This window comes from Petaurus breviceps, unplaced genomic scaffold (genome assembly GCF_028583685.1).
Source record: "Petaurus breviceps papuanus isolate PSGF00001 unplaced genomic scaffold, PetGlider_PUasm1.0 181, whole genome shotgun sequence".
NCBI classification, from domain to species: Eukaryota; Metazoa; Chordata; class Mammalia; order Diprotodontia; family Petauridae; genus Petaurus; species Petaurus breviceps.
In genome coordinates this window covers 5252952-5279756 of record NW_027185784.1, presented here as the reverse complement: position 1 = coordinate 5279756, position 26805 = coordinate 5252952, and the positions used below count along the sequence as shown (strand labels likewise).

Below are 26805 nucleotides of genomic sequence, written 5' to 3'. Positions count from 1 at the left end.
GTGAAGTTTAGATTCAGTCAAAAGGCCACACTTGAGAACCTTGAGGGCCACATGTGGCTTTGAGGCTACAGGTTCCCCACCCCTGAATCCTGTGCCATGCATAGTGCTAAGTGCTAGATGCAAAGGAAGGTAAAAAAAATAGGACTCTGCTCCCAATGTCAGGGGGCAGACAATGTGTAAACAAGTATATGCAAGCAAGATATAGACAGGATAAACTGTAGGTAATCTCAGATGGAAGGCACCAAGATTAAGGAGAACTGGGTGAGAGTTTCTTGTAGGAGGTGAAACATTATCTGAGATTTGAAGGAAGCCATTGAAGTCAGGAGGACAGAGTTCCAGGCATGGGGGACAGACAGCCAGGGAAAATGCCTGTAGTTAGGAGACAGAGTATCCTTGACAAGGAGCAGCAAGAAGGGAGGTATCACTGGATCACAGAGTATGGGGAATCAGTAAACATTTATTAGGAGTCTCCGAATGTTGTACCCAAAACACAAGCAACACCCAAGTAACAGTTTAGAATTGAACCCTTTATTGGCCATGTTGGTTGATGGGGCCCCTCCCCAAATGCATAGCAACCAACCCAGGCAAAGCCTCAGCTTTTAAAGGGACGCCATGCGGCCAGCGGTTAGGTATTACATAAGCAGGAACTTGCAGAGGCCAAAATTGGTGATTGGTCAGTACATTTTGAAATTCCCACCAGTGCCAAGTCTCGCTAGGTGTAGCTAACTCTGGCAGCCCTCCCACCTCCGTGAAGGACAGCTGGCTGGGAGAGGGCTGGGCTAAACCTGGCAGTCTGCTCATTTCCATGAAGGAGAGAGGGGATGGGAAAGAATGGGGCCAGGTACAACACTATGTGTTTGGTATTATTCTAAGTGCAAGGGATGCAGATGTGAAAAAGAAAGATGTCTTTGGATGGCAGAATAGGTGGAGGGGAATAAATTCTAAGGAGAATGGAAAGGGTGATACCCCAAAGCTCACTTCCTTTGTGATCTCTCCCCCTTCTTTCACCTCAGATCCTAGATTGTGTGTGTGTATAAATATATGTGTATGTATGTATATATGCATGTGTATATGTATATAAAAATGTGTTATCTTGTGATTTTTCTCCTTACTTTAATTGTGTAACATTAGCCCTAGTGAAAGCACGTTAGTTACATATTCTGTATTCCATATTCTATGGAGTTTGTTCCTGAACCAACTCACCTGACTTTTATGATGTGCCTCCTGTGAATAAGTCTTTGGGTATCAAAAGACTCTGCCTTCACTAAGCTTTGTCCCACTGAGGCAGAGATTCCTTAGATCCTTTTTGCTCAGGGAGTAGCCAAGTGCTTTATATCTCCATAAAATACTAAAATTTGGAAGGTGGGGAAAGCAAGGTGGTTTTTGAATAGAATGTGCTAGATATAACCTTTATGTCAAATTAGATATTGTGGCTAATCAATGCATATAATACAATTATAGCCATTTTTGGACCTGAAGCATGATTTTATTATTTTAAGTGATAATTACAGTTTACAGTTGTTTTATCTTTGATTATATGACATTCTGTTCGTCACAAAATTATATTCTGACTGTCTAGAATCTTTGTTTTCCATGAATCAGAAGATGGAGGGGTTTTTTGAAGGAGGACAGGATAAGATAGCCAAAACCTGGAAGGATGTGACAGTAGGGAATGACTTAATACAGATGTTTTATGATAATATATTAATGATAGTATTGTGAAATCCTATTTGAAACAACTTTATATGGGGTATTCTTGTACAGAATTACACATTCATTTTATGGCAGTTTCCAGAAATGTATTATAAGAAAAAGTAGAGACTTTGTTCATTTGTGTGTGATCTTTAAATTGTACAATATAATTCCAGTCGACTGTAAGCACTTCCTATGCCCATAACAAAAACTTTATATCTTTCTATTCTTTATCATAGTTATAATCTGTTCTGTTTTAAGGGAGAGTTCTAAAAGATTCTGAAACCTTAATGCATCTTGGAGTTAAGCCAGAAGACACTGTAAAATTGGAATTATTTTCCTTAAATCCAACTCGATATCCAATCAAACCGGTATTTCGAAAAATGCAGGGTGTTCATGATATCATAACGGTCAGAGTGCAATCTGGTAATGTATTTGATTTTCTTTTTTTTTTTTAAGCAATTGGGGTTAAGTAACTTGCTCAAGGTTACACGGCCAGTTATTTCTGGGTGTGGTGCTGAGTATCTGAGCCCGGGATTCGATTTCCAGGTCATCCCAACACTGGAGCCGGTGCTCTAACTCTCTGTGCTACTTGGCCACCCCTATTTGATTTTCTTTCAATGTGTTTTGCAGTCCTTTAAAAAATGTCACATTTAAACTCACTATTGTGAATTTTTTATCCACCCGTGGTTTTTACCTGTATAGGTGCTAAAGTGTACCAAGATATAACTGTTGAGATTGAAAGGATTGACTTCCACAAACCATTTCTGGGTGGATTCAGACATAAAATAACAGGGAGAGAATATCATAATGCAGGGACACAAACAGTACCCAAAAAACTACCTGTAAAAACTAACATCTTTTCTAGAGAGACCCAGGTAAGGTTTTTGATTTTCCATGTGAGTCTCTAAGTTATTAATAGAACCAAGTACATTGTTTCATGACTGTCAGAAATTAAATTGATTGAAATAATCATGTGTGAAGACCATAATAATCAGAAACAAAATGAACTGAAAGATAAATAATATGGAATAAAACTTTGTTTAGTTTAATATGTTAATATATATCAGATAATAATTTTAGCTCAATCAAAATATCCTTAGGAAATAGAATACCTTAGGGTTTCAACCTTCTGGCTAATTTTAACATAACGTATGTTTTTATTCCAGACGGTCACTGAAAGAAAAAAGCTCATAGCAACTACGAGTAGAACATCTACCCAGATGACTAAAATTGGTGTGTATGTGTCTAATGTGACTGATAAACTGATAACTCCAGGAGAATATTTTACAGCAGCTCAATATCATGCACGAAGATTGGCGGCGGTAAGTTCTTTGTGTTCTCATTGCCAGGCACTGAAAATGCCAGATTATCTGCCTGCTATTTCCTGTGTAGTTCCTTAGGACATCCCACAAAGGTAGGCCCTCCAGAGCTGGCTTCATGAGATCCCAGGTGCTCTTTGGGTCTGCATTCACTAAAACCATTCTGTAGGTCACAAGGCCCCATCAACAGATTTACCATTGTTAACCAGCTAGAGGATACAGTTCAAAGCCAAGCCATATAATGAAAATGGTATAGTTAGGAAAGGAGCACTAAAACATTTTCCCCATAAACCTAGAGTACATTCTGTCACAAATTCATACTAGTGGGAAGACTGGGTATGTGTAGCTGGAGCTCGTAGTTGGAGGGTAATAAATTTTGGGAGCATGTATGGCCAAGACACATTCATGGAAGGGCAGTTTAGATCTGCTGCTGCAGGTCTGCTGATATTTTCCAGTGATGTCATTGTGCTGCTCTTACTGAGCCTACTGCCTGCTCATCTTCACTAGAAATCCACCAGATGCTTCTCTGCTGGACAAGTAGTCTTGACTGTGTGTTGTTGGAGGTTGAGCAGCAGGATGCTGCCCTTCTGGACTAACTACTGGATTAGTTGGCAGGGACTGTACTGGATGCTGCCTCGGCACAACCACATTGGTCAGTAGTAGTAGAATTTCACTGTTTCCAGCATCTGGTTTTAACTGAAATTCTTGGCTGTATTACTGTCTTTTTCTCAAGTAATGAATGAATACTTCACAGGACTTTAGTTAAACAGTCAGAGGCTTTTTAGCAAAGCAGCAGTCCTCAGCCATAGAGACACCTGACTTGTTAGTGACCTGACTTGTTCCCTTCCGATTCTTAGCTGTGAATGAGGCTTGTCATTAAATTCTTTATTGGTATATTTTTGATATCTTTTTTTAAAAATTACCTTTATTTCTGAATGTGTCCTTCCCTTTCCCCTGCCCAGGATGCCATATTTGGTGGCATGTTCCTCTACTATAGAAGTGGAACTGTAAATTGGTACAGTCTTTTTGAAAAGAAATATGCCATTATAAGAATTGCAAAATTCTTTATCCAGTGATTTCACTATTAACTGCCCTAAAGATGTTATTAACAATAATAAGGGAAATATTTATGCAAAATATTCATCATAACATTATTAGCAGCAGCAAAAAACTGGAAATGACACGTGTCCAACTATTAAATAATTGTTAAACAATTTATGGCATATTAACTTGAACTAAATCATTCATAGTTGATCATTGTACAATATTGCTGTTACTGTGTACAATGGTCTCCTGATTCTGCTCACTTCATTTTGCATCAGTTCATGTAACTTTTTCCAAGTTTTTCTGACAGCGTCCTGATTATCATTTCTTATATCACAATAATATTCCATTATAATCATATACCAATCCCTCTCTCCTTTCCTTCCTTCCTTCCTTCCTTCCTTCCTTCCTTCCTTCCTTCCTTTCTTCTTTCCTTCCTTCCTTCCTTCGTGCCTTTCTTCCTTCGTTCCTTCTTTCCTTCCTTCCTTTTCTTCCTTCCTTCTTTCTTTTCATTCTTTCATTTTTTTCTTTCCCCTCTTTGAGACATAGATCTAGTAGTGGTATTGCTGGGTCAAAGGGTTTTATAGCCCTTTGGGCATAGTTCGAAATTGCTCTCTAGAATGATTAGATCAAAGGGGCAGCTAGGTGACTCAGTGAATAGAGCACTGGTCCGGGAGTCAGGAGGACCTGAGTTCAAATCTGGCATCAGACGCTTAACACAAAAACTAGCTGTGTGACCTTGGCCAGTCACTTAACCCCAATCGCCCTCCAAAAAGCAAAAATAAGTAAGTAAATATAAAATGATTAGGTTAGTTCACATCTCTGCCAACAGTGCATTAGTGTCCTACTTTTCCTATATCACCTCCTACATTTGTCATTTTCCTTTTCTGTTATATTAGTGAATCTGATAGATGTGAGATGACACCTCAGAGTTGTTTTAATTTGTATATCTCTAATCAGTAGTGATTTATAGCAGTTTTTCATGTGACTAGAGATAGCTTTGATTTCTTCTTCTGATAACTGCCTTTTCTTATCCTTTGACTTTCTCAACTGGGGAATGAATTGTATTCTTATAAATTTGACTCAGTTCTCTATATATTGGAGAAATAAGGTCTTTATCAGAGAGACTTGCTGTAAAATTCCCCCTCCACTTCCCCTCCCCCACCAGTTTTCTGCTTTCCTTCTTGACTGCATTGTTTTTTCTTTTTTTTTTTTTGGTGGAAAACTTAAATTTAATGTAATCAAAATTATCCATTTTTTATCTCATAATGCTCTCTGTCTCTTCTTTGGTTATAAATTCTCCCCTTATCCATAAATGTGACAGGTAAACTAATCTACGCTTCCCTAAATTGCTTATGGTATCACTACTCTTATGTCTAAATCATGTGCCCATTTTGACCTTATCATGGTATATGGTGTGAGATGTTGGTCTTTACCTAGTTTCTGTCAAACTGTTTTCCATTTTTTTCCAACAGTTTTTGTCAGTTAGTGAGTTCTTGTCCCAAAAGTTTGGATCTTTGTGTTTATCAACCACTAGATTACTATAGTCATTTACTATTATATATTGTATACCTAATCTAGTCTACTGATCTATCACTCTATTTCTTTGTCAGTACCAGATTGTTTTGATGATTATTGCTTTGTAATACAGTTTGAGATCTGGTACAGCTAAGCCATCTTCCTTCATATTTTTTTTTTCATTGATTCCCTTGATATTCTTGACTTTTTGTTCATCCAAATGAATTTTGTTATTATTTTTTTCTAGCTCAGTGAAATAATTTTTAGTTGTTTGGTATGGTACTGAATAAGTAAGTAAATTTAGATAGAATTATCATTTTTATTATCTTGGTTCAGCCTACCCATGAGAATTAATATTTTTCTAATTGTTTAGATCTGACTTTATTTGTGTGAACAGTGTTTTGTAATTGTGTTCATTTAGTTCCTGGATTTGTCTTGGCAAGTAGACTTTCAAGTATTTTATATTATCTTCAGTCATTTTAAATGGAATTTCTCTTTTTGTCTCTTCCTACTGGGTTTTGTTGGTAGAGACTTGCTGATGATTTATGTGGGTTTATTTTATATCCTGCAACATTGCTAAAAGTGTTAATTATATTAATTAGTTTTCTAGTTGATTCTCTAGTATTTTGAAATGTACCATCATATCATCTGTAAAGAGTGATAGTTTTGTTTCCTAATTGCCTGTTGTAATTTTTAAAATTCCTTTTTCTTTTCTTAATGCTATAGCTAGCATTTCTAGTACAACATTGAATAATAGTAGTGATAATGGCCACTCTTGCTTCACCCCTGATATTATTGGGAGCTTCTAGCTTATCCCCATTACAGATAATGCTTGATGATGGTTTTAGCTAACTAGTACTTATCATTTTAAGGAGAGCTCCATTTATTCCTATGCTTACTAGTTGTTTTTTTTTTTTTAATAGGAATGAATGTTGTATTTTGTCAAAAGCTTTTTTTTTGGTAACTGTTTAGATAATCACTATACTTGAACCTTGAAATCTGCTTGTGTGTGGCTTTACACCTCTTTGAGCCATTTCTGAGGAGAGTAAGGTTTAAGCATTATCCACTCATGTGTCTCTCCCACCTTCATTGTAAAAGCTCTTTCTTGCCTTTTTCATGTGAGATAATTTACACCATTCTACCTTCCCTTTCCACCTTTTCCTAGTGCATCTCTTTTTCTTACCCCTTAATTTTAATTTTTTTGCATATCATCTTGTCTTAGTCAGCTCACCCCAGTGTCCTCTGTCTATATATACTCTTTCTAACTGCTCTAATAATGACAAAGTTATTAGGAGTTACATTCATCTTCCTATGTAGGATATAAATGGGTTAACCGTATGTAATGGCAAGCAAAGGAATACTTAGCTCCTTGTTTTGGTTATTCTAGTATTATCTCCTTGTTTCAGTTATTCTGGTATTTAGCTCCTTGTTTCAGTTATTCAAGTGTCTTTGAGCCTCTCCTGTGTTTATATCAAGTCTTTGTTAGAAACAGAACCTGTGAAGCCCACAGTGGGAGGAACTTGCCAAAGACTAGAACAGGAAGGACATAAGAAGAGGGCAGAACAGGAAGGAGCTGATGAAATAAAAGCTCGAGCACAGCTAGGACTGAGCAGTACTGGGAAGAAGGATGGCTGTGGTGCCAGCACTTTGTATTGATGTTACTTTGTCAGAACCGTCTGCTGATAGAGGATGTTGCTGCTATTATAGAAGCCCTGGGACTTTACTCCTGGTTCAGAAGTCCTGAAAGAGGACTTTGCTGCTGTCTGTTTTCAGAAATCCTAAAGGAGGGTTTAACTGATGTTTTCAGAGGTCCTGGGACTTTACTGATGATTTGTATTGATTTCTCAGACAGAGATCCTCTCTACTGGTCTGTGTTGATTTCACAGGCAGAAAGTGAATTGATGATAGTGTTGGCAATGTATGTGAACATTGTTGTAACCCTGCTAAATTTGGTGTGTAAAGCTGAGCTGGGAGCTGCCTATCTATGAATCCAGGTGATGGTTGGGTGAATTCAGACAAGAGCTGGGAGCATGGAAGAGAAGCCATGGAGTTTGGAAGTCAGCCTAGAGTCAAGATGAAAGGACCTTTCCTTGGGTACTCAGTGCTGACTGACAAGATCATGATTTACTGTGACCTAGGGGTGGGAGACCTTTGTACTTTGTACTTCTTAAGGATGATTGGGAGCCAGTCTCCAACCAAGATGAAAGAAAACTTTAGATGGGTACTTTATATTGATTAAGATTGTGACTTACTGAATGATATCTTTTGTTTAAGAGTATGTGGCCACTTTAGTAGTAAGTTGTTATGTTATATCATTTTGAATATTGAACTTTGGTTTCTGTGAATGTTTTGCTTTAGTTTACTGCTGAATAAATAGAGAGTTCTCTATACTATGTGATCAGAACCTTAAAGCTTTTCATAGTAGCAGTCCACTGGAAAGCTGCTTGTGCTTGGATTTATACCTTATTGAATCTCTTCTTATTTCTCTTTCATGTTTACCTTTTTATGTTGTGGGGAGCCAAAGAGGCCTGGTTCATGACTCAGATATTAAATCCTAATAATGGGCTTTAAAACAAGAATCTGAGATGTGACTTTTTGTTAAGTTAGTTCCCGAGTTCTTTGTTATGGGTCACACTTATCAGGATGTTACTTGAGTTCTGAGACCAATAGGCTGTACCCCAAGATTGTAGTTATTAAGAGCTAAAATATTTGATTCAGCACTTAGGTATCTTTGGGTGGTCAGCTCCAAACGTGTTGTCTTTTGAGGATTGCAGCTTTGGCTTTGAAGTTTGCCCTCAATTGTATCTGTTTATGACTGTGGCTGCATTAGCAGGTACCTGAGGCCTAGATCAAAGGTCTTACCTTAAGACTTTAGTCTCCTAGATAACAAATCCTTATCAAATTATTTATTCTGTGCTACTTCCAGGATATCACAAACTAAGATAATGATAAGAATACTTGAGTCCCCTTCCTTTGTCTCATTGCTCTATAAAAACCTTGTACTAAGAATCAATAAATGGATTTCATTATTCTTCCTTGGACTACCCACACGGCCTGGTCATTTCTTATTCATGTCTCCTAGTCATGCTAAGTGCTGGACACTGAGCAGCCCAGGACATTATGTCTCTTGAATCTTGTATTTGGAAGTCACATTTTCCAGTCAGCACTGGTCTTTTCATCAGGAATGCTTGAAAGTCCTAAATTTCATTAAATTTCCATTTTTTCTCCTAAAGGATTATACTGTTTTTCTGGGTAGTCGATTTTTAGTTGTAATCCTAGCTCCTTTGCCTTCCAGAATATCATATTCTAAGCCCTCCCACTCTTTAATGTGGAAGGAAGCTGGTAAATCTTTTTTTTATTTTATCAGCAATTGGGGTTAAGTAACTTGCTCAAGGTTACATGGCCAGTTTTGTGTGTGTGTGTGTGTGTGTGTGTGTGTGTGTGTGAAGTATCTGAGGCTGGAACAGATCCCAGGTCTCCCGACTCTGGGGCTGGCGCTCTTACTCATTGAGCCACCTGGTTGCCCCTAAATATCTCCCTTCGTCTTTTTTTTCTTTTTCTTTTTTTGCCCTTTGGAGGGCAATTGCCCAAGGTTACATAGCTAGTTGCTTTGTGTGTGTGTGTGTGTGTGTGTGTGTGTGTGTGTGTGTGTGTGTGTTAAGTGTCTGAGGCAGAAACTGAACTCAGGTCCTTCTGACTCCAGGGCCAGTACTTTAGTCACTGCGCCACCTAGCCGCCCCAAAGCTGGTAAATCTTGTGTTATCCTGACTGGTTCCATGTTTGAACTATTTCTTTTTGGCTTGCAATATTCCCTCCTTGATCTAGGAGCTCTAGACTCTAACATTTTTGGTAATTTTGATTTGGACATCTGTTTCAATAGGTGATCAATGTTCTTTTAATATCGATTTTATCCTCTGGTTCTAGGATATCAGGGCAATTTTCCTAGATGATTTCTTGAAATCAGATGTCTAATAGGTTCTTTTTTTATCATAGATTTCAGGTATTCTAACATTAAATTCTTAATTTATTTACTTTCAATTTATTTTCCAGGTCGTTTTTTTTTCCAATGAGATATTTCACATATTCTTCTATTTTTTCATTCTTTTGATTTTATTTTATAGTTTTTGATGTCTCATGGGGTCATTACCTTTCACTTGCTCAAGTCCAATTTCTAAGGAATTATTTTCTTCAGTGAGCTTTTGGGCCCCTTTTCGATTTGGACAGTTTTGCTTTGTAAGGACTTCTTTTCTTTAGTGAATTTTTGTACCTTCTTTTCCATTTTGCCAATTCTTAATTTTAAAGAGTTCTTTTCTTCAGTGGATTTTTGTGCCTCTTTTACCATTTGACCTATTATGTTTTTTTGTTTGTTTATTTACTTTTATTTTACAACACAGTCCCTTGAGTTTCAAATTTTCTCCCCTTCCCTCTCCTTCACCACTCTCCCCCCTTATGGTGGCCTGCACTTGAATATAGGATCTACAAATATCTTTACATTAATCATTTGTCAGTTTGTAAAGAAGGATTATAACTGATGGAATGATATGTGGGAAAGAGGAAACAAAACAAAACAAGAAAAAGAAGCACAGCAAGTAGTTTGTTTCAATCTGCATTCAGACTCCACGTCTCTTTCTCTGGATGTGGGTGTTTCTTTTGATCATGAGTCTTTTGGAGTTGTCTTACAACCTTACATTGCTGAGAGGAGCTCAGTCTATTGAAGTTAGTCATCACACATACGTTGTGTCCGTGATTGTGTAGAGATTTCTCCTGGTTCTGCTCTTCTTGCTCAGCATCAGTTTATATAAGTCTCTCCAGATTATTGTGAGGTCCATCTGCTCCTCATTTCTTATAGCACAGTATATTCCAATACATTCATATACCACAGCTTGTTTAGACATTCCCCAATTGATGGGCATCCCCTTGATTTCCAATTCTTTGCCACCACAAAAAGAGCTTCTATATAGGGGCAGCCAGGTAGCTTAGCGAGTAAGAGCACAAGCCCCAGTGTTGGGATGACCTGGGGGATTGAATCTGGGCTCAAATACTTAGCACCACACTCAGAAATAACTGGCCATGTAACCTTGAGCAAGTCACTTAACCCCAATTGCTTTTAAAAAAATAAAAAAAAGAGCTTCTATAAATATTTTTGTGCATATATGTCCTCCTCCCACTTCTCTGATCTCTTTGGGATATAACCCTAGAAGTTGTATTGCTGGGTCAAAGAGTATGAACTTATTTATAGTCCTTTGGCCATAGTTCCAAATTGCTCTCCAGAATGGCTGGATCAGTTCACAACTCCTCCAACAAGGCATTAGTGTTCAAAATTTTCCACATCCGCTCCACCTATTCTGTTTTTTAAGTTGTTATTCTCTTCAGTATTTTTTTTTGTGCCTCCTTTACCAAGCTGCTGATTCTTTTTTCATGATTTTCTTGCATCACTGTCATTTCTTTTCCCAATTTTTCCTCTACCTTTCTTATTTGATTTAAAAATCCTTTTTGAGCTCTTCCCAGGCATGAGATCAATTAATATTTTACTTTGAGGCCTTGTATGTAGTTATTTTGACATTGTTGTCTTCTTCTGAGTTGGTATTTGATCTTCCCTGTCACCATAGTAACTTGGTGGTCTGGTTCTTTTTGTTGTTATTTTCTAATTTTTCAGTCTATTTCTTGACTTTTAGCTTCATGTTAAAGTTGGGCTATGCTCCCAGGGTGGAGGGCACCCCTTCTCAAGCTTCAGGTTTTTCATGCTACAGTTTTTTAGAGGTAGTTCTGGGTGAGTGGGTGGTGGAGTGGAGGCATCTGTAAGTTTTCAGTTCTTCCAAGGTAGTATGATCTAAGGAGAGTTGTGGTCTCTCTTGGCCTATGCACTTGTCTCTGAGGGACCACAGGCATTCTTTTTCACCTTGGAACCACGACAAGAGTTATTGCTCACCGGCTCACGTTCTAGTGTGCTAATGCTCCTCTTTGCCCTGGGATGATGTTCCAGTGCCAGAAAAGGGTCCCCTCTGATATCCTTCTGATCAATTTTCCAGTCCCTTTATCATCAGTGAGCTGAGAGCTCTGGAAGCTGCCACTGCCATTTCAGTTGCCCCTAAGGCCTGCTGCTGGCTTGCCAGGGTACATTCTGCACTGGGCTGCACTCCACTCTCACTCCCCTGAGACAGACCTTTCCTGCTGACCGTCTAAGTTGTCTTGGGCTGGGAAATTATTTCATCCCATCCTTTTGTTGGGTCTGCTGCTCTAGACTATCTTTTAAGGCATTATTTTAACGTCATTTAGAGGGGAATTTGGGAGAGCTCAGGCAAATCTCTGCCTTGACTCCATCATCTTTACTCCCCTGCTGCACCTTCAGATCTTTCAAATTTGTTTATCTTTATAGTACTGTTTTTAGTGTATAAAATGTTCTTGGCTTCTGTTCACTTTACTTTGCAAGTCATCCCAGGTTTTTTTTGAAGCTATATCTTTCATCATTTTATATAGCACAATATTATCCCATTGTCTTTATTTTTAATAACTTTTTTAGCTGTTCTCCAAATGATGGATACCCCCCTCAGTTTCCAATTTTTTTGCTACCCTGAAAATAGGTACTACAAATATTTTCATACATGGATCCTTTTCCATTGCCTTTGACCTTTGGAGTATAGGTCTAGTAATGGTTCAAAGGTTTAATAGTTTTTTGTTTATAGTTTCAAATTACTTTCTAGAATGGCTGAACAAGTTCACAGCTCCACCAAAAGTGTCCTAATGTACCTATTTTCCTGTAAACCCTTTAACATTTGTCATTTTCTGTTCTTTTTTGATGTTGCCAATCTGATGGATGTGAGGTGGTATCTCAGAGTTGTATTCATTAGTATTTCTCTAATTGTTAGTGATTTAGAGCATCTTTCATATTTTGATATCTTGAATTTCTTCTCTGAAAACTGCTGCTTCACATCCTTTGACCATTTATCAACTGAGGAAGGGCTCTAATCAACCAGTATTGTTATCTAGCATCTTACTTTTTTCCACAAGAATATCATGATATACTTGTCAAATGCTTTGCTAAAATTTCAGCAACCTGTATCTACATTTGCCTTACCTGTCCGTTTAGTATCCTTGTCAAAAAAGGTTAGTCTGTTGTGACTTGTACTTGATGTCCATTTCTAGACGATCACTAACTACTTCTAACTCAATCATTTATTCTTATATGTTTCCAGAAATTGGAATCAATCTCATTGGCCTGTAGTTTGCTGATTCTGTTGTCTTCTTGTTTTTAAAAAAATTAGAACATTTATATTTTTTGCAAAAGTCCTGAATTTTCTCCTGTTTTAGTCTTTCAGATATAATTGACAGTAGCTTAGCAGTCACATTCACCAGCTGTTTAATTTTCTGAGTAATAGACGGTGTAGTTCATTTTTGGATATGTGACTTGAATGTCTCCAGGAGAACTGAGTGTCTCTGAATGACTCCCAGTTTTTATTAATTAACAGTCCTTATCAGCCAGTTTTCTTCTCTCTTTTCAGTCTGAAGGTTGTTCTTCTTGGAAGAGAAAGTAGAAACAAAGTAAAATTAAGCAGCTGATGCCTTGTCTCTTTTGTCCCATTCTGGGAGGTAGATCTGTTCTATTCTTTGATGCTTCCGTTTTCCTCACCATACTTAACAAAAACAAAACAGAACAAACACACAATCGATTTACTGCTCTTACTAATCCTGGCCAGCCTTTGTTCATTCTGAGCTTTAGCATTCCTGACAGCATCCTTTCAGGACTGTGTCATTATTCTGTATTTCTCCCTTGTTGACTTGCTCTTTACTTCTGTATTTTATAGTTGGCGAGTTATCTGTGCCTATGCTTAGGTATTTTCAGACAACTACCATTTTTTTTTCTCCTCATTTGAACTGTTTCCCTTTGTGTGTTCTGAATTTTATTCTTGACAGTTTCCCAGTGCTACTGAGCTGATTTCACCTGTACAATTTTAGTCCATGAGATCTTACCTATTTTTCCTCTGAAACTTTTGAAATGTTCTCTTTACAAATCTAACATGTATGCGGGACTGTCCCCAGCTATCCTCTACTTCTTTATCACAAATTCCAAACACTTATTAAAGTTAATATGCATATTAAAAAGCCTCTAAATTGCACTATTTGCATTTCATATACAGTTATTTTAAAATTCTCACTTGTTTATTTGAGCATTCTTATTCCCAAGTTAAGAATAAATTTTAGAATTAATTGATGATCAAAAAATATAATAAAATCAAATGGAAAAAACAATACGTGGCCTGAGAGTCAGAAGATATCCATTGATGTGGGACTATATAGTATACCCTGATAGAATGGTCTGTGACCACTGTGGTGGTTGTGTGTCATCGGTGAATGGGATAAATTTGGTATAAAATCACCTTCCACCCCTTCAATGCCCCCGCCCAATACTGTTGTTAAGGAGATGCCACCCAGCGGCTGTAAGATTCCTTGTGGCTTCTGGTTTTTGGCAGGCTTTCTGTCTGCTGGTATCAGTCTAAGATTCTTCCAACATTGTCACATGCTGGATTGTTAGTATTTTAGCCAACCCAAAAGTCATAACCAGGTACTCATAGACTGAACCATGCTTTAGAATGTGAACTCCTTGAGAGAAGGGACTTTTCTTCTTCTCTTTCTCTGTATCCACAGCACTTAGCACTGGACCTGGTATATATATATTTAATAAATGTTTGTGGACTGACTGAAGTACTTAACTGTTTTCACTCATCCTCAGTTTCATGAAAAGAATGCTGAAAGACCTGGGTTCAAATCATGATTCTCCCACTTACTAGTGATGTGACCTTTGGAAAATCTACCTCTAGTCTTCATCTGTTTCTTCATTTGCAAAAGGAGAGGAATAACAAAAAGTCAAGGATGATTCAAGCGTTTCGGTTAGTGGCAACAGGAGAATGGAAATAGAGGAAATGGTCATAGAGAAAAGGGGAGAACTAGCCACCTCATCAACTTCCAATTATGGTTCCTAAACTCTCTAGACTTTTTTCTGTTCTTGTGTTTTTGGAGAAAGTTCTCATAAGAAGTTACAGAAGACAATTTTTAGCTTTTACAGAGAAATATTTACTTCAAAAGATATAATCAGAAATATGTGAATATACTTTCTCCTGTAACATATTGGAGGCAAAATCCTTCTTACCTCCACTGCCTCAGTCTCTGGGGAAGGGAAAGGGGATTAGGTTCATAGTGTAGCTCAGTTACTATAGATTGCAGTCCCAGTTCCAAGTCCAAAACTTTCTAGGAGCTTGAGTCCCGGAGATGAGGTTTTGGGGTACTGGGACCCTGAGAATGCCAAGGCAGAGTTGTCTGTAATGAATTCACACACTCATCTTATCTTGGTCAAATGGCAAAACGTTTATTGTAATGCTTTAGCAAAAGCAGGCAAGAGTCCTTGTGAGAACTCTTCAAGAGAATGAGAATGGTGCAGGGGTTTACATGGGAAAGGAATGCCAGGGATACTAATTAGGTAATCTAAGGGCCCAGGTGTTTTGGGGAGCTATGGATGAGAAAGTGTAGGGAGTGTACCAGACATTGAGGGAATTGTCAGAGACATGGACCTTGGGGATCTGGTGGGAGGAAGAGTCCTTGGGCCATCCAGGGACAAAAATCCTTGGGCTAGGCACCCCTCTTTTCTGATAAGAGAATGTGTTCTGAAATGAGAAAATTTTCTCACAGGACAAGGGTCTACTGAGAAATTGGGAGGCTTCCAGAGACATGATCTTAGGACTGGGGTATGAGCACCCCATTACAGGCACCCTGGTTTCTCAGGGCTTCCTTGCCAGGCTGGCAGACTGTACCACCCTGTCCTTGCTCCAAGGTGGTTTGAACCCTGATCCTGTAGAATCACCTCCTACATCTGAAATAGAAAAGGACAGACAATCTAGAACAGAAACAAATGTTTCCAGGGCCTTTTCTCCAAGTCAGGATAAAAAGAGAGTTAACAGGAAGGAAAGTCCATGCGTTCTCACTGGTTCAGTTCATGGGATCTTCACCCTATGGACATAACCAATAAGAGAGCAGCAGGAAAAGGACAGGTCTATTTTTTAAAAAGACTGAAGGTAATAAAATACATTATGTAGCTAGAAGGAATCTACAAGAATCCAGCAGTATTGCATTGAAATTAATGAAGGTATCACCTTTTTGGGTATTTTTCTACCCAATATTTAGATATATGCAGTCCCTACAAAACCAAGCAAATCATATGTGCTTCGGGAGACAAGCAATCTGGTCTCTCAGAGATAAAAATAAAACAAACTTGGAGCTTTTGAACATTAATAGGGTCTATTTCCTAGAGCAGGTAAGCTGAAACTATTGACAGATTTAAAAATGAATTTCTAAATTTAAGGCACACAGTAAACAACTTTCAGAGAGCCTTGTGAAACTAAAGCTTTGTATAAAAACAACTGAACAACAATAACAACAAAAGAAAACAAAAGTATCTGAAGATTGATTCTGAATAGGGAAAGAACTACTGGTACTGTAATCTGAAAGTGTAATCAGAATTTGAAAGGGCACAAATAATAGGAACCATTATAACTCCTAGAAGTATTCATTATAGTGACTTAACTGAGGTGAATGCATGCTTCCAGTGGAGTTCATGAAAACTCTTTTCTGTATTAGGAGTTCTTTATATTAGGAGCCCCAAACTATCACAGTTTTCAGCTATTCTCCCAAAATCAAACATTAGCAAAAGTTAGCATAGGGTTATGTGTAGGGAGCCCAACCCAAGTAGACTATAGTCCACAATAGACTATATTCATAGATCAGAGAATCTGTCATCATTTCGGTTCCTCATTATTTCATTTATTTAAACTTAAAGCTTTAAATAAAACTGGTGAGCTTGGAAAAATTTGACTTACCTCAGATAATATAACTTCAAAAAGTACCTAAGTGATCCTCTTTCAAGGTCTTCATTGAAGGATGTCTGTATCACCCTAGAACATTTACAATGTGATAGAAATAAATAGAATAATTCACTATTATACAAAATGATGGAATCTTCTAGGGCATTGATTAATGTATCTAAATACTTCATAATCCTCTTCAATCTTATAAGCATCTTTCCTCTCAGGAAACTTCATTGGCTGTCCCTTCTCATTAGGGCAATAGGAAACAAGATTAGTGAAAATGGAGTTAGTAAATTGTGATTGAGAACCTCCAACTGAAAAAAAAACAACCAACTTACCATGTACTCCTCGGGGCCCCTTACTTTATTAGAGTGCCCAAGTACTTTAGTTACTACTTGGGTAATAGCTATTGATAAATGGCAATACTGGGAAAAATGTGTGTGTGTATAAATACACACACATGCATATACATATATGTATATACACACACATATACATATATACACACATGTATGAAGGAAGGGGGGAAAAGTAGAGTTATGATTCCTTCCCTCTTTCATCTCCTTCCTCCCTTTGTGGGGGGGAGGGAGGGTAGTGGGATGGAAAAGAAAAAAAAAGCTTCATTATTGTGAAAACAAAAACCCAAAAATTTCAACCACTTATTTTTCAAAAAGAAAGTAAGTCACAGAACAGGCAAGGTTTCTAAACTGTTGAAGGTAAAAGAATCACTCATATGGGATGTCAGCAAACACTGACTGATGCTTCTACTGTAGAGACAGGTTAGGCAAAGAAGAAAGGTCCTCAGGATAATTCTAAATTTTCTACCCTGGACAGTAGCTACCCACTCATCATAGCTGATTGAATAATGAAAGCCATGAACTATGTGCTGTAATTTGAAAATGTGCCAGTTTAGTATTTTTCTTTATTCTTTGTTTTTTAATTATGAACTACCATTTATAATTCTTCCATGATAAGTTTTTTAAAATTTCAACTAGCTTACAATTAGACTAAACTCTTTGAAGGTACGTACCATGTCTTCTGATTCTCCATAGTTCCTAGAAAAGCACTGAGCACATTTTCGGTGTTTATTAAATATTTACTGATTGATTGTTTGCCCCTTTCACTTCAGCTATTCTTTCCTTACCACTCTCTGCAACTGCGGGCTTAAATTCTATAACCTCATTTTAATCCTAGTCTAGGTAAAACAGTGTTAGGAAGGAGTATTTGCTCATTTCAGAGGCACTTATGAATGGTCCACTCAAAATGGACAGTATTTTGGGTATTCTGTATATAGCTTATTTCCATATGTTTGTTTGCATATACAAACAAACTACTTATCTTGGATAATAGAGACAACCAAGACAAATGATAATAGGCTCCCCTTTTCCTTCTTTTTTTTATTTTACACATAGGTCATAGTGATCCAAAAATATTACCGAAGGTGGCATGCCAAAAAAGTAGTAGAAGGATTAAGAGAACAAAAAAGAATAAGGTTGGAGTGGGAAATACAAGAAGAAATAAGGAAGAAAAGGGAAAAAAAAGAGTGGCTGCAAAGAGACTTTGAACGGAGAATCGATCCACAAACAAATGAAGACTTTGAGCTTCTTTTCCATGCCTTGGAAGGTAAATTTACTCTATGTATAATGTTACTTTAACAATTTCTTGATAGGATGACCATATATTTTCCAAAAGCCAAGTGGGTCATATTTTCCATTCTAGAAAAAGTTCTTTTTTTGTGTGTTTAGCATTTTATCCTATTTTATTTATTTATTTTATTTTATTTTTTGCTTTTTGGAGGGGGGAAGGCAGGGCAGTTGGGGTTAAGTGACTTGCCCAAGGTCACATGGCTAGTTTTGTGTTAAGTGTCTGAGGCCAGATTTGAACTCGGGTCCTCCTGATTCCAGGGCCAGTGTTCTATTCACTGCACTACCTAGCCACCCTTGTATTTAGCATTTAAAAAATTACAAACCAGGGACAAAAAGAAATAACTAAATAAATGGTGGTTATTAATTTATTGTCGTCGTCATCATCATCATCATTTACTGATTTTTAGAAATTTTATCAGAAAACTTTCTGGACTTATGGTGTTTGGATGAACTTGTCTCAGTATTCTCAGATCTTAAGAATCTTGAGACTGTTACATCAGCCTCTCTGCTCTGCTTTTTTGAATCTCCTTTTCTAATAATTTGGACAATTCTTTGAGTTTTGTTTTTAGTTTGTATATTCAACTACTCTGCATAGTTCTGTTGTCTGCTGAAATAAATGTACTGTGTTGATTTTTTTTTCTTTTGAATTCTTCTTCTTGGTCATTTTCTTCATTATTTTTTCCATGTCTTCTTGTAGCATCATAGGGTCCTGATTTAGAGGTGGAAGGTGCCTCAGAGCTCATCTGTTCTCTCACCTAGTTTTAGTGAGAAGAACACTGAGGCCCTGGAAGGTTAAGTAGCTTGCCCAAGATCACAGCCATAATAAGTGACAATAAGAGCCAAGTTTCAAACCTAGGCTCCCTGCACACCCAAATCCAGCACTCCTTCCATTGCCCTGCACTCCCTCCATGAGGCTATGAAGTGCAAAAACCTGCATGTGCATTTACATGAAGACTGAGTTTCTCCTAAGGTTTCTTTTTTTTAAACTTTTATCAGGCTTTTCTCTTATTTAATCTTGTGATTTTCTTAGTCAAAGAACATCAGGCACCTACTATATGTCAGGCACTGGGGAAACAAATACAAAACCAACAGTCCTTGACCTCAAGGAGCTTGTAATTTAGTGGGGAAAACATCGTAGAAGCAGAAGCTAAAAGGGAAGGTGGGCACCTGGTGTGGGTCTTGAGAGGGCAGTTGGAAAGAGTGCAGCTGGTGGGCAATGAAGAGACGCCTGGCCTGGACACTGTCTTTAAAGGAAAGGGGCGCTTTGCTCTGTCTTCCAGTCTCTGGGGCCAAGGGTCCTGGTGACGTTTGAGTATCGTGGTTCAAGTAGATCTTGCAGGATGAGGCTTCTGACGAGGAGGTTTCTGGGAAAGGCCAAAGGAGTGCAGGCAGGTAGGAAATTAGTATTAATTCTTCATTAATTTCTTTGAATGACATTCATGTTTATTAAGCTCCTACGATGTGCTAGACACTGTTCTAAGATCTGGGGATATAAAGAAACGTAAAAGACAGACTTTACCCTCAAGGAGCTCACGGTCCAATGGAGGAGACAACATGCAAACAGACATACAGAAAATAATTAACAGAGGGGAAGTATTAGAATTGACTTCCTGTAGGAGATAGGATTTTATGTAGGACTTGAAGGAGGCTGGTGAAGCCAGGAAGCAGACGTGAGGAGGGAGAGCATTCCATACGTGGAGTCAGCCAAAGAAAATGCCAAGAGCTGACATGTATGGTGTCTTGTTTGGAGAGCAGCAAGGAAGCAGTGTCACTGGACTGAAGATTAAACTGGGGATTGGCAGTTGTAAAACACGAGGACTAGAAAGGTCAGTGGGTGGGGGAGGCTAGAATAGGAAGGGCTTTGAATATCAAGTAGGATTTTGTATTTGATCCTGGAAGTGACAGGGAGTGGTAAATGGAGAGAGAAAGTGTGTGTGTGTGTGTGTGTGTGTGTGTGTGTGGGCGCGTGCATGTGGGGTGGGGGTGAGAGGGGTGACATGTCTGTGACACAGTTGGACATATGCTTTAGGAAAATTACTTTGGCAGCACAATGGAGGATGGATTGGAACAGGGAGAGACTTGTGGCAGACAGACCAACCAGCAGGCAACGGCAGTGGGGTAACTGAGATGTTCTGCACCAGGGTTGTGGAAATGTCAGAGAAGAAAAGGGAACATTTTTGAGAGGTGCTACAAAGATAAAATTGACAGGCTTGGCAATAGAATAGATAGAGAATACAGACAGAGAGACAGTGAGGGGTGCAGGATAACACATAGGCTGCAAGCCTGCAGTGATGAATCTTGGCCTTTTTTTAGTTCTCATCCTTTTTCAAACTTTCTGCAGCTTAACACTATTGACTAGCTTCTCCTATAGGATACACTCTGTTATTGACAGTAATGGTGAAGTTTGGAAGTGGGCAGGGCTTAGGGGAAAGACAAGGAGCTCAGTTTTGGCCATGTTGAATTTGAGATATCTGCTGGTTGTCTACTTTAAGATGTCTGAGAGGCAGTTAGAGATGCCAGGCTGGAGGTCAGCAAAGAGGTTAGGGCTAGTATATTTGAGAATCATCAGCAGAGAGATGAAAATTAAATCCATGGGAGCTGATGAGAGGACCAAGTGAAGTAGTATAGAAGGAGAAGGAACGAGCACCAAGGTCAGAGTCTTGTGGAAAACCCACGGTTAGTAGGTGTCGCCTGGATGAAGATCCGGCAGAAGGAGTAGTCAGATAAGATGAGATCCAGGAGAGAGCAGTGGCCCCCAACCTGCAAAGAATGATTCAAGAAGAGGGTGGTTAACGGCACCAAGGACTACACAGAGCTCAAAGAGGATGAGGAGTGAGGAAAGGCCGTTAAGAGATCCTGGGTAACTTTGGAGAGAGCAGCTTCAGCCCGATGGTGTCTTCAGAAGCCAGATGTAGAGAGTGAAGAAGAATGAGAGGAGGGGAGGTGGAGACATCTATTGTACATATGGGATAATAGTTATTAGGTGTGGAAGGGTCAGGTGAGGGCTTTCTGAGGATGTGTATTGTAGCTGTCGATTCCTGGACATTTCCATAAAATCTTTGAACCCAGTTTCATAAAGTGTTTCTATTCTTAGAATAGTGTGAATAACTTTTGTCTTTGAAACTGGTGCCCTCTTGTGTCTTTTAATGAAACTACTATCCTCTGACTTGGAAACTTCAACATCTTCCCTATTTATTCCACTTCAAGCAAGTGTTGGCCATTCTCCTTGCCAAGGGCAACCCCTTCAGCTGGGTCCTTTATCCTATACCCTCCTGTCTTCTCCAGGAGCTTGTGTGAATGCCTACCGTGTGCCATATACCGTGATAAGCACTTTACATATATCTTATTTGATTCTCACAAAAACCCTGAGAGGTAGATACTATTATTATCATCCCCATTTTATAGTTGAGGAAACTGAGGCAAACAGAGGTTAAGTGACTTGCTCAAGGTCATATAGCAGTAATAATGAACTCAAAAACTTAGTCTTTCTGACTCCAGAACTAGCATTCTATCCACTGTACTACTTATCTCCCTCAAAAGACACAAACCTGATTGGGGACTTGGCACTGGCGTCCTAAACAATGAGAGGGTCAAACAACAAATCAAAGAAACGATTAATGATTATGTGAAAAAAAGACAATAAAATGACATACCAGAATTTCAGGGATGCAGTTAATGTAGTCCTCAGGGGAAAAAAATCCTATCTCTACAAACACACATTAACACAATGGAAACTAAAAGATTAATGTACTGAACATGCATTTAAAAACAAGAAATCCAACAAATAAACATAAATAGGCACAAAAGGAGAGATATTAAAAATGAGATAAATAGATAAACTGGAAGCAAAACAACAACCTTTGGAAATGATAAGTAAAACTAAAAGCTAATTCTTTGAAAAGATTAAAAATATTTAAAAAGAGACAAAAACTTTAGTGAAGATAATTAAAAAGAAGCAGAAAATGAAATCAATAAAATAACAAATAAGCAAGGTAAAATCACAACAAAATCAGAAGAAATAAAAATAATCATCAGAATTTGTACATAGTTATATGCTAATAAAACTTAGAATATAAAATAGAAGAATACCTCCAAAAATGTAAAATACACAAATTGATAGAAGGCCAGATGTTGGCAAAGCCAACAACTCCTTAGCCTGCTGATTTCACAAGAGAAAGCCATCAAACTTTTAAAGAATACTTAATACCTATACTACACAAATTATTCTAAAAAATTAAGAAAGGAAGCAACCTGTTAGAATAGTTTAGTAAAACAAATATAATCATAAACCCTAAACCAGAGAAAGATAAAACACAGAATGATAATTATAGACCATATCATTAAATGAATATTAATTTGAGAATTTTAAACAAAATACTGTTAAATAGACTATAAATTTATCCAAGAAAGCATTCATTATGAGCAAATGATACTTATATCAGAAATACAAGAATAGTTCAACACTGGGAAAACAACATAATTAATCATTTTAAAACTCAAAACATCACAAACCAAATGATCATCTCAATAGAAGAAGAAAAGGCCTTTGACAAAGTACAGCACTCTTTTATGCTAAAAACCATATATGGTATACTAATTAATATAATTAATGCCTTCAGTAGAGTTGCAAGTTAAAAAATAAACTCAAAAATCGACTGCATTTTTATATACAGTAACAGATTTATATAACAATAACACTTTACATAATATTATCACTGGATATGTGATCTTAATATTAAAATCATACTATGAAAGAATTAGAAGAGAAACAGATCATATACCTCTCATAGCTATGAGTAATAGATATATTCTTAGCCAATCAGGAGATAGAGGCAGTTACCAAAGATAAAATAGGTAACTCTGGCTACATGAACCTGAAAAGCTTCTGCATAGCCAAAATTAATGTACCTAGGATAAGAAGGGAAGCAGCTGAATGGGAAAAACCTTTGTATAAAATTTCTCTAAGTATTTGATACCCAAGATTATTATATAAACAATTATCATGTGTGTATGTGTATATGAAAGATTTGTGACAAATCTGTATATCTAAAAAAATGCCATTCCCCAAAAGATAAGGGGTCAAAGGAATGGGGGAAAAATAGTCCTCAAAAGAAAAATTGCAAGGTATTAACAATCACCAAATCAGTAATAAAACCAGAAATTCCATTCAAAACAACCCTGAGGTTTCACATCATACCCTGAAAGTTGTCAAAGAGGACAAAAAGAATGGCAATTGTCAGTGTTGGAGAGGTTATGGAATGATAGAAACACCAGCAAATTTTTTGTAGAGCCATGATATTTTGGAAAGCCATTTAGAAATATGCAAATAAAGTGACAAAAATTTTCATACTGTTTGATTAAGAGTCTACTACTGAGGTGCGGCCAGGTAGCACAGCAAGTAAGAGCACCGGCCCCAGAGTCAGGATGACCTGGGATTGAATCTGGGCTCAGACACTTAGCACCCACCCAGAAACACCTGGCTGTGTAACCTTGAGCAAGTTACTTAACCCCAATTGCTTAGGGGTGGCCAGGTGGCGCAGTGAGTAAGAGCACTGGCCCCAGAGTTGGGATGACCTGGGATTGAATCTGGGCTCTGATACTTAGTACCACACCCAGAAACACTTGGCCGTGTAACCTTGAGCAAGTTACTTAACCTGAATTGCTTAAAAAAAAAAAGATTCTACTATTGGCTTATTCCCCAAGGAAGCCATTGATAAGAAGAAAGTCTTTGTGTGTGTGTGTGTGTGTGTGTGTGTGTGTGTGTGTGTGCGCGTGCATGTGCACGTGTGTGTGTATGTCTATATATGTATGTAGCTGCACTTCTTGTGATACAAAGAATTGGAAATAAAATAGATACCCAGTTGGCAGATGGCTAAACAAATTGTTATATATTATGTGATGTTACTGTATTATAAGAAATGAGAACTCTGCTAAATACAGAAAAGCGTGTGAACATCATAAACAAGCATGACTTAAAAGAAGAGATATGAGAGAATATTCCCATGCCATTCCTTCATGGAAATGAGAGTTTGAGGTGTTGCACATTGCACACATTTTAGATTTTTCCAATATATTGATCAGTTGTGCTGATTTTTCCTCTTCTTTTTGTGTCTTTAAAAATACTATTTGTTATATGGGATGTCTCTCAGGGAGGGGTAGAGGAAAAGATACTGGGGAAAACTATTGGGATGCACACACAATAAAAATCAATAAAAATCTCTTTTAAAAAAGTAGTTGCTTGTCTCTTACTGGGTCCTAGTTGATACTGAAAAGATGACACAGGATCATATAATCACCCTTTTTCCAGAGTTGCTTATTATGGGTTGAGTAATGAAAGATGATAGCTCTGACAAAATGGGTAAACCACAGGAGGTTTGTATTGCTAAATGGAAATGGTACACTAAAAATCATGCTTGTTTGGGTCCTTGTAGTGTTAATGTCCTTCACAAATAGGTAGTCACTATGCCAGAGACTGAGGCCTCCAGTCCAGACCTTGGAACCAGCTTCTTTTGCTATCCCAGTAGACTCCCACCTATAAGAATTTGTTTCCTGAAGAATGCCATTTTGCCTTATTAACCCAGGATTCCATCCACCACAAGAGATGCATACACCACTGAACTTTAGTAGTGTCTAGTGCCAATGCAATATTCACAGAACCCCTGCTGGCACAGTCTTGAATAGCAAAATATAACAAACTCTCTCTATATAAGACAGAAGCAAAACATTTATTCAGACACCAGAAAGCCAAATTCCAACACCAGGAAACCGAATCTATCATAGCAACAAAGAAGTTAATACACAATAGCACAACAGGGAGCCACATTGGGGCAGCCAGGTAGCACAGCAAGTAGGAGCACTGGCTCCAGTGTTGAGAAGACCTGGAGATCGAATCCCGGGCTCAGACACTTAGCACCCACCCAGAAACACCTGGCCGTGTAACCTTGAGCAAGTTACTTAACCCCAATTGCTTAGGAGCGGCCAGGTGGCTCAGCGAGTAAGAGCACCAGCTCCAGTGTCGGGATGACCTGGATCAAATCCGGGCTCAGATACTCAGCACCACACCCAGAAATAACTGGCCGTGTAACCTTGAGCAAGTTACTTAACCCCGATTGCTTTAAAAAAAAAAAAACAAGGAGCCACATCATCCTTTATTTCTTACAGTACAGTAATATTCTATTATATTTACATGCCACGGTTTGTGTAGTTCATTTGATAGGCATCTACTTGGTTTCCAGTTTTCTGCATCTATAAAAGGTGTTGCTATAAGCATTTTGGTATATATGGGACTTTTATTTTTTATCATCAATTCCCCTGGAGTCTATGCCTCTCAGTGGTATCTCTGATTCTAAGGGTATATACATTTTAGTTATTTTCTTAGCACAATTATAAACTGCTTTCTAGAGTGGTGTGATGTTCAGTGCTTTCCACATATAGTACCTACTGGTTCTTTATTTTAAGGAAATATTTATGATATAGAGGCATGAGGTTTCTATGTTGTCTACAAGTTTTTGGCTTCTCTTATTCCTTATCCATATTTTTCATTATGGTAGATTTAAACTTAAATCTACACTAAGACTTTTGGGTAACCTGTAGCAGCAAGCACCCCGGCGTCCCAAGGGTGGCTGCTCACACAGGTTCTTAGATCTGCTTTGTTAAAGGAAAGCAACTCAAAATGGGTTGACAAGCTTACTTTAATCAGTCAGACATATATCGTTTACCTTGTTCAGGGGAAAAAGGTCAGCACCCTGAACTTCAAAGTATACAGGCAGAATTATCAAGACAGAAACAGATCAAGTAGACAGCTTTCCAAACTGTCCAATCACTACATCCATACCAAATCAACATCTGGGTTTTTCAGAGCGGGGGGGGGGGGCACTCTGGACAATGGTTTCCCAGAATCCAGATCAAATCACAGAACAGTTCTCAAAGTGAGCCCCAAAACAAAGCTACACATCAGGGCTTATATAGCCTTCTCCTGGCTCAGAGAACGTAACAACCTTATTGACTCACTGGCCAATCAAGAAGTATCTACTGAAAAACAAGCCTCTCACCCCAGGCTCCAGGTGCACTTCAGCCTAGGGGCAGGGAAGATCTTTAAATTTACATTCCCATTACAAAACCCTGCATTTCTTGCCATTCACAAGTATTCCTATCTTAGTATTTGAGTTACTGAAGCTCTCTCTCTTCCTCTTGCTGTCTCTTTATATATATAGGATGTATGTATATATGTATATATACACACATGTACACACATACATTTGTATATCTATACACACATATGCATCCATACACACAAACATATGTGTGTATGTATATATAGTTTGGAGGATCTCATTGAGTTCTTCATAAAATTTCTCTTCTATGCACCAAATCCATGCTTATCAAAAGATGATAAAAAAGCAGTGTCAGGCAGGATGTTAAAATGAAAATTCAAAAACTTCTCTACGGATGAGACTGATGAACCAAAAAGTTGGGATGGATTTTAATATAAATAAATGTAAAATCTTCCACTTGGGTTAAAGAAATCAACTTCACCAGTTCAGATAATGGAAACTTGATAGTATTTTATATGGAAACAGTGTGGGAGTTTCAATGAACTGCAAGCCCAATGTGAGTCACAAGTTTAATATGTTTGCTAAAAGTGTCAATCTATTTCAGATTAAATTAATACAAGTGTAATAATTAGCTGAAGAATAGTAACATTCCCAATACACTTATAACTGATTAAAT

The 26805-nt window shown here is 37.9% G+C and overlaps 1 protein-coding gene across 1 annotated transcript in view; it reads left to right on the top strand.

Moving 5' to 3' along the window:
* IQUB (IQ motif and ubiquitin domain containing) overlaps window positions 1-26805 on the top strand; it is a 118171-nt gene that overhangs the window by 35108 nt on the left and 56258 nt on the right. The window contains exons 4-7 of the mRNA XM_069087111.1: window positions 1954-2118; window positions 2398-2570; window positions 2862-3017; window positions 17842-18052. Of these exons, the coding sequence (XP_068943212.1) occupies window positions 1954-2118; window positions 2398-2570; window positions 2862-3017; window positions 17842-18052 (705 nt within the window). The remainder of the gene's footprint in view (window positions 1-1953; window positions 2119-2397; window positions 2571-2861; window positions 3018-17841; window positions 18053-26805) is intronic.